Raw genomic sequence first — 10,803 nt, 5'->3', positions numbered from 1 at the left:
CCCTTCACATATTTCATCTCTCTACCATTTAACTGGAACCTTACATATTTTTAAGACCAACCTCGAATGTAAAAGTACAAGGCCGAGGTAAGCCCAAACTATTTGCAAATTCTTCCGACGACGGGGATAGCTCACCCCCTTTTAATTTCTAACTCAAAATCTCATCATGATCAACACCAGCACCATATCATCAACGATCCACTCTTCTCAGCTTTCGGACGGGATAGAGACAAATATATTATAGTATATATATATATATATGAAAGAACACATTTCTTTTACGATCCACCGACCGCACGGCCAGGCAATCACAGTTTAGATCAGTAGGCACATGCAACCGTGGCAGTGTAGCCAAGCTGCTAAGGTGACTGCACAACTAGGCTAGCCGCGAGGCCACAACCGCTTGGCCTAACTGCCTAACCACGATCACTCGGCCAAACTTCAATTAAAAAATATATATTTGATGCAGAAGTTATAGAGAATTTATAGAAACGAAAATTTGTCATCTGACTGCATTATTTGTTCTTAGGGCTCCCTTGGAGGCATCAGAGATGAATAATGACCAATAAGTTAGCAGTAATACTGACGACTAACAACCATCAGTCTCACTGGTAGAGCTGCTTGATTCTTTTGGCAGCTTCCAAAATATTCTCTCTGTGACCAAAAGCACTGACCCTGATAAAGCTCTCCCCTCCAGGTCCAAATCCACTTCCGGGTGTAATAACCACATGGCCCTTCTCAAGAATCTCTGTGAAAACATCCCATGAGCTTCGACCGGGGAACTGTACCCAGACGTAGGGAGCATTCTTCCCACCATAAACATTGAAGCCGAGTGAAGTAAAGGTATCGACAATTATCTTGGTATTCTCTTTGTAGAAGTTGATAGTGTTTTGCATGGCCTGAACCAACAAGAGGGGGAATCAGAGTATGTACTGCTTATGATAGGCGGTTAAGCATTGCATAAAAGCTGACCTTTAAACCCGCAGGAGAGAGACAGGCTAAACCTCCAGCTTGTGCGATGTTTGACGCACCATTAAAGCATGTGCTTACAATACGATTGAAATCCTTCGCAACAGGAAAACCATCAGCAAAAAGCAGTTCCTTCGGGACTACAGTCCAGCCAAGGCGAACACCCGTGAAGCCAGCATATTTGGAAAATGATGATATTTCAATTGCTACCTGCAAAACATAAATTGTTATGTGATTCCAAACCAATATTTGATGCTAATCGAAAGAAAGCAGTAGCTATTGTAATTGAATGGACGATACTAATCTTTGTCTCAGTAGTTTCCTTAATATTTCATGCTATTTTCTATGACTTGGTACTTTTTGCAGGAAGCAAGCATTCAGGTTTGAGTTTTAGCAAGAGAAAAACAAACAAGAAACAAAATCACCGGTGACAACTTTAAGCAGAAATTATCATAGAACTTCTAATTTGCAAACATTTAGACAGAGAATGATATCAACCACTATTTAGCTGGACAAGTGATAAACTTTGATGTGGATCTTGTTTGAGGTTGGTGAAGGTCAAAAACTAATCGATAGAATCAGAATCAATAAAAGCAATAAAATAATAGTTTTTATAATAATTAATTTGAGATTGAGAAAATATGCTAACTAACGAAAAATGGTTTTTAACATTAATTAAGAAAAATTGAATTAATGCTATTTGCATTTATAATGGTTTTCATATTCTTAATATTATTTTTAATAATTAAACTACGAATAATGATAGTCATAAATTAATAACTTTTTATCATCATTTAATTTAGATAATTAATTTAAGATGTGCTAGTTTTATAGTTTCAGAATTCATATTAACTTGAAAATTAATCAATCCAATTTAGTTTATTTTATCATACTTTATTTTAATTAATTTGTATACTTATTTGTGAGGGGAAATAGTCCTACTTGATCATAAATACATTATATCCATTGCTACAAAAAACAGAGGAACTGTTAGCATACCACCCAATGTACCATGTGTCACCGTCCTACGAATTCACACCAAAATAGTGAAAGCCTTCAATATTCATTGATGGATAATTTTATCACATTTCAATACAAGTTCTTTCCCTCCAAACTTGGATGACTCTTCAAGACATGGCCAAGAAATCAGCCTGAACCAACAAAACTCAACCGATAGGTATTGGGTCAGCCGAGTTTGACAACCATGCTGGCATATGCAGTATTTACCGTTCATAAACAGGAACGGCTTGCATATCAGGGATATGGACAACTTCATGAGATCTCCTAACCTGCTTTGTAAGATGAACTTATCTCCTCAAATCTCACCCTTCTCTCTCACTCGTTCCAATCAGAATTTCTTCTCTCTCTCTTCCATTCTGCAGCTCATCTCTTTCCCATTTACTGTGGCTATTGTCAAGTTATGAACCATCCTACAAGAGGATACTGATATACCATATCTATATGTTCTCAGTATCAGATCAATCAGATGAACCTCAGAATTAAATGTCGACAAAGATAAACTAGTATTGATGATTTTACCTTGCACAATATAATAATAATATCTGCACTTTCTACAATCAAGATTCTTATGATCCAAGTAGCATACATTCTTTGTCCCCACGGGTGTGCCTAGTTGACTAGAGGGTGGCAAATTTGCTATAATGGGACAAGGGTCAAATCCCGACTGGCGCATGCCCTCGGAGAAAAACTCCTCCCACCTCCTAACCACATGGCGGTCAATTATAAACTAACCCTGTGAAGACAAAAGCACTTGGGTGAACGTAATCACCTTTTGCTACAAAAGTAACATTCTTTTACATAAATTTCTTAAGTAGTAACATTTGGCATGTTAAAAGCCAGAACATATCCCACAAGCTAAGCCTATATATATATTCTTTAACATATAAATTTCAACTGGAATTTAGATGTATTAAAAATACTTAAGAATGTTGATATAATGAGTCATGGCAGAGACATGATGTCTGGAAATGAATGTGGGTAACATAACTCATATATATGGGTAGCGACCATAAGTTGACACTGAACTCACCTCTTTTGCCCCAGGGATCTCATAGATAGAACGAGGACTGTCATCTGAAATATACATAGCATACGCAGAATCAAAAACTATAATTGACCCATTATCCTTTGCAAATTGAACTAGTTGGGTTAGCTGATCTCTCGTTGCTGTAGATCCTGTTGGATTATTTGGTGAACAAAAATAGATGACATCAGCTTGTGAGATACTTGATAAATCAGGGAAAAAGTCATTCTCAGGTACGCATCTCATGTATTCAATGTTTGCATATTTCTCAATATCTTTCTGAAATAAACCAGTTTGCCCCATGATAACACTAGAATCCACGTATGCCTGCAAATACTAGACCATTAGCAAGCACCTTCCAGCAATTTCTACATTGATTTGCATAATTTCCCATCAACAAAACATCAAAATGAAGTTTAATATTGCTATTGAACGAGTGGATAAGATCATAAACCATATGCAAACTAGCATTCCTCCAGAATATATGGAGAATATACATAAGGATACTATTGGTTAGGCACAATATTCCAAAGCAACTTTTTTTATATCAAGCAAAAAACAAAAAGGGCAGCCCGGTGCACGAAGCTCCCGTCATGCGGGATCCTGGGAAAGGATTCATTGTATGCAGCCTTACCTTACTTTTTGCAAGAGGATGTTTTCAAGATTCGAACTCATGACCTTTTGGTCACAATGCAACAATTTTACCGTTGCGCCAAGGCTCTCCTTCATATCAAACAAAAAACAAATTGATAATATTCAGAGTTAGACTCACAGGATATGAGGGATCTTGAACGGCCATCTTCACTTGAGATCCAAAAAGAAGCTGTCAAAAAAGTAAAAAAACTAAGCCATTTTGTGTACACTTTAGCCAAGATTATCAAAGGCACAGGGCTCAGCAGCTTTTGATTTCCGAATTCTAATGAAGAAGCATATGCATAAAACAAAATGAATAGCAAGTAACAAAAAAAAAAATTCTGATCAAGATAGACTTAGTAGATCAAGATGAACAGGCACCATAATAAAGAATAGCACAACCTGAAGCCGAGAGATATCACACTTTGCCCCATCTGATACAAATATGTCAGTTTCTTCAATACCAAGGTCTTTGTAGTATGTTAAGGCTATATTAGCTCTTAGTTTCTGCAAAAAGTTCAACTAGCAAATGTCATGAGCAGACAATTGGAGCATTGCACATTCCTATTGCTCTGAAAAAATACAGACCAACCAGGAAAAAAAAATATCCGTAAATCAATAAAATGATTATCCTGCATCAAGGATAACCAAATTTAGAGCTTCTAAGTTCACGTAATGGCAACAAAAAAACAGGTGAAAATTAAACAGGCTGAAGAAACCAACAGAAATCACAATCAAATGTGTTATTTCCTCTTCTAAGAATTCATGCCATACATTCTCATAGAAGATGAATGGAGAGAAATTTCTAAGAAAAATAAAAAACACAGATGAAATTTCAAAAGATAAATATTTGACATCTCACATCTTTCATATCTAGAGTAACGGAAGTGTTAATTTGTTCTATGGTGATTGCATAGCATTTACAAGAGACGAAAGGCTTCAGCAGCTATGAATATGTAAGTTGTTGAGAAACAAGTAGAAAGTTTAGAGATAGTACCCCAAGTAAACTTATGTGAAAGAAATTTACAAGCAACTTCATTCCAAAGCATATGGAATCTTAATTTATGGAAGCCTGTGATCATCTGATACTCGACAAGCAAGCAACAGTGGCACCAGAGAAACTTGTCAAACTCTTAAAGTTATGTTGTTTTGACTAGATATGGCTATGTAAACAGGTTTTGCATGTTGTCTATATTATGACTATTGAAACATGCAAAATGAATATCATTCATAAGTTCTTGCTCTACTTCTTGATGAACTATGCTAGCAAAAGATCTAGCTCTAACTTCTTGATGAACTATACTAGTAAACAAACATCGACAATGAATAATAAGTAGGGCTATTTAATTAATCATGTAGGATATGGACAGATACTTCAAGAATGAGAAAAAAACTATCAAACAATATAAAAAATAAAGGATGTTTCACGTCCAGTGTTATGCATTTTTATTTATTTTTCAAGTTTTGGGATACTGCACATAGGTTGTTTAAAAGCTTTATCGCAGATCATCTTTCAAGCATCAATATATTGTCACTGCCTTTCTAAATTTCTACCTTGATCCATGTTTATCCCTTCCCCATATTTTCATTGTTCTCTAAGATGACATGTAGAACAAAGAAACAGAAATAGAGTTTCCTTATGCATTTACTTGCACTTCATCCACTCTAAATGTAAGATAAGTTGTCCTTCATTTTTAATAATGATCAGAAAGGTTTTGCATGAAAAAATTGAAATGAATATAAATGAATCAACAAGAGACATGATGCTACGAAAATAAATGTTACCTTATCCCCTTGTTCAGCACCATAACCACTATAACCTTCAAAAGTTCCAAGAGAATGTGCTCTCTGTATCGCAGATTACAAGTTTAGAAGTCTTCCAAGCAAGAATGTGAAGATCCACATTCAAAGCATTACTAAACACATGTGGTTTAATACAAACTAATTCCACGAAATTTTTACCAGTGAACAAATCTAAAACAAATTTCACAATGCAGTGAATCAAACTCAACCACTCAGTTATTCATGTGCAATATACAAGTTGAATCAATCTTCAGTAGCATAAGATTTGGTAGCCCAAAAATTATATATGCAAATCTATTTATTAGCTTTATTAAATACAATCCTTATACAAACATTATATATGAGATTGCAATTGACATAGTTTATGACACTTCTGCAAAAAAAACATGTGTTAGAAATAAAAAGCACATCAAAGCTATTTCTTCTTATAGTTACCACCATCACAAACATAGATACCACAAATGATTAAAATAAATAAATAAATAAAAGGACAAGGACCATGGGGAAGTTACAAAGCATGCTGAGAGAATACCATGGCCATGGCAGAAGTTATGTCATCCGGAATGGGTTCTGTAGTATCACCAATGCCAAGGCTTATAACTTTTGCATCCGGGTACTTCGACATGTGTGCTGATCTCCTTCTAGCAAGCTAAAGTCAAGCACATATGAAACTTGAGGTTTGATAATATAAATTCAAGCAATAGTGGCCCAGATTAAGCATTATTGAACTTAAGTAACAAAAAATAGGTCTTGCAAATAAAGTCTAGAAACTTATAGCATTTAATTTGAATAAACATACCATGTTAACCAAGTTAAGAAGATAAATAAGAAAGTTGTTCACTGCATAGCTAATATTCGACCAATATAAATGTGAAGCAAAACAGAAAATGGATTAACATTCTAAAAGACAAATATCAGTATCCTTTTAATCATATTATAGCATTGCAACCAATAACCACACTCATCAAATGGATTTTCCATACAAGCTTACAGATAAGAAACGAGACAGCATTATGCTCCCAACAAAATCTTAGCATCATTTGTTCACCCAAAATCTCAAACACAGCTGCTGTTTGTCATATTGCCAATGAGAAAACAGAACAGACACCTATGCCCCAAGATGTGACACATGCATTTTGTGCCATATATGAATCTATAACCAACATACAAAAACAAAATACAATTTCAAGTTCCTCAAATCTCCACAATCTTGACAAGGTTACAAACTTAGAATTCCCATTACTTTGACATGCTGGCACTGTATTACATAATTTAGTGTTCATATAGAATTTTGACTTGGCATTACAACTAAATTTCAACATAAAAGGAAAGTGGAAGATGTATTTATCCAACGTTTGCTCAACAAATATAAGCCCAAATTCCATTTAGTTGAGTCGTAAGTTGTTGAATTAGTAACCTAAGTGATACATTGATGATTGGCTTTGCATAAATGTCAACATGGAAACAAAAAGGACCTAATAATAAAATCAAGGTCAACCAGATTTGATAAAAATCAGAAAACCATATGGACAGGTTAGTAGTTGTTGAAAAATCATACTAGATACAGTAAAAGTAAGAACAAAAGAGTGTTTGAAAGCAAGAACAGCTCTTCGAGAAAAACATTACTAACCTCTGGGAATAAATAACCTGCTTGAAGTTTAGCCATATTTGCATTTCTTGCAACCTTTGTCTTGAAAGCTTCAAACAAAATTTTCATGTTTCAGTTTGCCGAAGGTGTAAATAATCATTATTTTGAATGTTCTAGAAGCAAACACATCTCTTACCTAACTTAAAATTGAAGACTACTATAAGGAGGATTACAACTCTAGGAAAAAATATTCGCCATGAATATGCACAAGCAATGAGTTTAGTGGCACATCCAGCACAATAACAGAAGTAATGAATGTTGTAGAAAAAACTGAGTCATATATCTAACTGGATACATGTTTGAAAATTGAGAACTAAATTGGACAGTACACAGGGAGTGTTCGAGAATTCCACATCACACCATCAACGAAAATAGAAAATTGTTAAAATCTGCAAAAAAATAGTGTGAGCAAAATATAATTCAACATCTTCTCATTTTAGTGTAGTTAGGTCTAACATATAAGTATGGAGTATTGAAAAATGAATACCTTATTAATTACAACCTTGTAACATGAATGATATGTCCAAAATTGGAATTGGATATCTGTTAAACTGAAGACTTGAAGAATAGGATTGCATACTATATAGTCTGCCACTTACATTGGTAAAGTTTTTACCAATTAGACAAGGGAAGGAAGAGGTGATAGTTAAGGAGTACCAAAATAGTAGGAAGAGTTTCCAATGAGTTTTGATGATAAAGTAGTCTGGCGGACCACTGCCACAGTGATTATATGTGCCAGGTTATGCACAAGAGAATAAGGAGATAAAATAGTTCAAAACACGAGGAAACACATGGCCACATGGCATATTTCCACCGACTAAAAATCTTAGTTTTATTAGGCAAGAATTGGTATAAGTAGTGTACTAATTTAGGTTTCCAAGACAAAAACTATCTATAAACTCTCAAAGAAACTGCTTTACAATAACAAGTCGGACCAATTTACAACTCCTTTGTTAATTTCTTATTAACTAAACGTTTAGAATGAATGAAATTTGATCAATAATGCTAAAAAATGAAATTGTAATCTGTTGAATTTGGTAAATTTATCTTCTCAGGTTATCCTATACTCTATAGACAAAAAAAAATCAAGATATTCTTGGATAGTAATTTATTTTAAGGATCCTGTTTCAACTTTCCAGTGTTTCTATCCTGAGGCTTCTGTCGATTAAAATTGCAGGAAAATAGAGGTTTCAACTACTTTGTATGAATCTTTTGTCCATCAAAATTGGAAGGATGCCTTGCCTCTGTTTCTTCCCTTCCTTCTCCTATGGGCTTCGAATGTTAAAATTAGCTAATTATTTGAGAATGGTAAGGGAATTAATGATTCTACTATTCCTTCTCAACTGAGCCATCCTAGTGAAATGCTATAAGTTATGTGAGTTTGTTGTACATGTGCTTAGCAATTAGCATGCTAAGTCTAAAATCTAAATATATATTTAATAGTAGGTAGCCTTATTTTCCATTGCCTCATCTATAGACTATGTTTAAACTAACACCTTTATTAAGGTTTCTAGTTTCTAGAGGTAGAATGGAAGGTAGAAAAAAATACATTCACTGTAAATTTGTTTGGTTTAAACAATCCATGACCAACAAGTCGTGAAAACAGAGGTGGACTTGTTTACAAAAATATATCTTTTTAACCGAGTATTATGGGTCTACAAGCTACTCGCCTCTGTATGCTTCAGAATTTGTTTTAATTATTGATTTTTAAAAATTTTGCAAATTCCACGAATTTTCAGCTACATTATGGTTCAGGGAAACTAAATAATCATCATGAACTGTTAAAAAAATTATACTAAAAATCGCAAGTGGAGGATAGAATTGCTCAAAATTATAGAGCTAAAGAAAAGTGAACCTAGGATTACTAGCGACAAAAAAGTTGACAGTGGATTCGAAACTCAAACTGACTCTTCAGCCATCAAGAACAAAACCAGCAAGCCAAGTAACAATTTGCCAACCAGGAGAAAAAGTCAAAATAGATTCGGAACGGCTGCAAATTAATTGAACAAGATAAAAAAACAACCAACTGGCTATGCCATTCCAAGACGTAGGAAGATGATATTGTTACCGGTCTCTTCCGCAGAAGGAGCTGACACGCACCTGCACACTCCAGGCATTCTGCCTGGAAGAGACACATTCCGAGACCTGCAGCGTAATTCTGAATCAAATAACAAAAAACAAATGGTAATCGTAACCTTGCGATAAATCATAAATGATCTGATCGATGCACCTCAAACTGTTGGTGGCGGTGAAAGAGTGGCTGCCTAAGAAATCGGAGGATCTCGAAGAAACGACCATGGAAATCTGCAGCGCCGAGGATGCCATCTCCTTCAAACGCTAAACAAAAACAAGCTCCGTCGCCGTCGCCTAAACCCTAACGAGACTCAACCAAGTCGCGAAAAAAAACTGCGAGTTTGGGCGGCGACTGCGAGTGTGAAGCCGAGGGTTGACGAGAAAACTACCTCATGTCGGGTCGGATCCTCGCATCCAAGTGTGGAATCCGATAGCTGAACCTTTTCCGACCCAATTACATCACAAAATTTGATAATTTGTTTATGAATAAGTTATAAAAACAAAAGTAAATATTTATTGTAATATTCATTTCAATAAATTTAATTATGTTTATTTTTAAAAATCAATATCTTATTATCTTATTATCTTACTATTTTATTAAAAATCTCCCTCATTTACTAACTAACTTTGATGAAGCCTAAAATTAATTTACGTTAATATCCTTTTGGCATGAAGTATAATATTCAATTTTGTCTTTAAATTAATGTCTGTTGATGTTCCAAAAGTATTTGTTTGAAATCCTAGAGAGGAAGATGCAACTTGAGTTGAGTTATAGTGCGACTTGTCAGATATATTGAGTCATATGAAATTTACCCATTTTCTTCCCTGATCGAGATATCCTCTTTTCGCCCAAGAAATATTATATTGAGGGAAGCATCAATCATTCGGAGCATGAAGTGTAATTAGATTAATTTATTTATATTTGTATTTTGAGATCTATATCATCAATTAGGAGGATTTAAGGTTCACTTGGAAAAACAAAAATAAAGTACTAAGATTATAAAATAGTTGAGTTGGGAAAAGACATGAAACGAATTAAAAAAATAGTATTGAGATTATTTATCCTATATGTCCAAATAAAATTCAGACAGATCTTTTCCCTGAGTAGAACATGAACCTAAAACAATCACAAGGGCCCATTCAAGAACAAGAAATTACATCGTGATTTAAATATCGATTAAATAATACATCAACGAGAGAGATTAGTTCAATTTCAATAAGTTCAATAAATTCTTTTTTTATAGGTAACGAAATGAGAACGCATCTCGTGTTTTTTTTAAAAATGGAATAAAAATATATTTTTTTGAAAAAACTATTTTAAGTTAAAGAAAAAAGAAATAAAACAAGAATCGACATAGTGATTCTGTTTTTTTTCATTTCATTTTGATTTTGAATCGTATGCATCCAAAGGTACGTGTATGGCTACTAGAGGACTAAAGGAGAGGATTTTGTTCTAATCAACCGACTTTATCAAAAAAGATTACTTTTTTTTAGGACGAGAGGTCAAGGAGGAGATTTTGAATACTATTATTGGCCACATGGTATAATTCAGTATAGAAGATCAAACTAGGGATCTTTATTTATTTATAAACTCTCCCAACGGATGGGTAATATGAAAAATAGTTATTTTTGA

At 34.3% G+C, this 10,803-nt stretch overlaps 1 protein-coding gene across 1 annotated transcript; it reads right to left on the bottom strand.

The window, feature by feature from the left end:
* Positions 1-459: 459 nt before the first annotated feature.
* Positions 460-9,526, bottom strand: LOC122046768 (probable LL-diaminopimelate aminotransferase, chloroplastic). The gene is made up of 10 exons (XM_042607626.1): positions 9,328-9,526; positions 9,166-9,242; positions 7,080-7,147; positions 5,982-6,098; positions 5,432-5,494; positions 4,049-4,153; positions 3,786-3,836; positions 3,020-3,340; positions 973-1,179; positions 460-899 (listed from the first exon to the last, which is right to left on the bottom strand). Exons 1-10 carry the CDS (start codon positions 9,420-9,422, stop codon positions 606-608), a joined length of 1,398 nt encoding a protein of 465 aa, XP_042463560.1. The 5' UTR covers positions 9,423-9,526; the 3' UTR covers positions 460-605.
* Between the last annotated feature and the right edge of the window lie 1,277 nt (positions 9,527-10,803).

Source organism: Zingiber officinale, chromosome 2B (genome assembly GCF_018446385.1).
Source record: "Zingiber officinale cultivar Zhangliang chromosome 2B, Zo_v1.1, whole genome shotgun sequence".
In the NCBI taxonomy this organism is placed as follows: Eukaryota; Viridiplantae; Streptophyta; class Magnoliopsida; order Zingiberales; family Zingiberaceae; genus Zingiber; species Zingiber officinale.
Note: the sequence above shows the minus strand (reverse complement) of the source record. Positions and strands in the feature narration are given on the sequence as shown.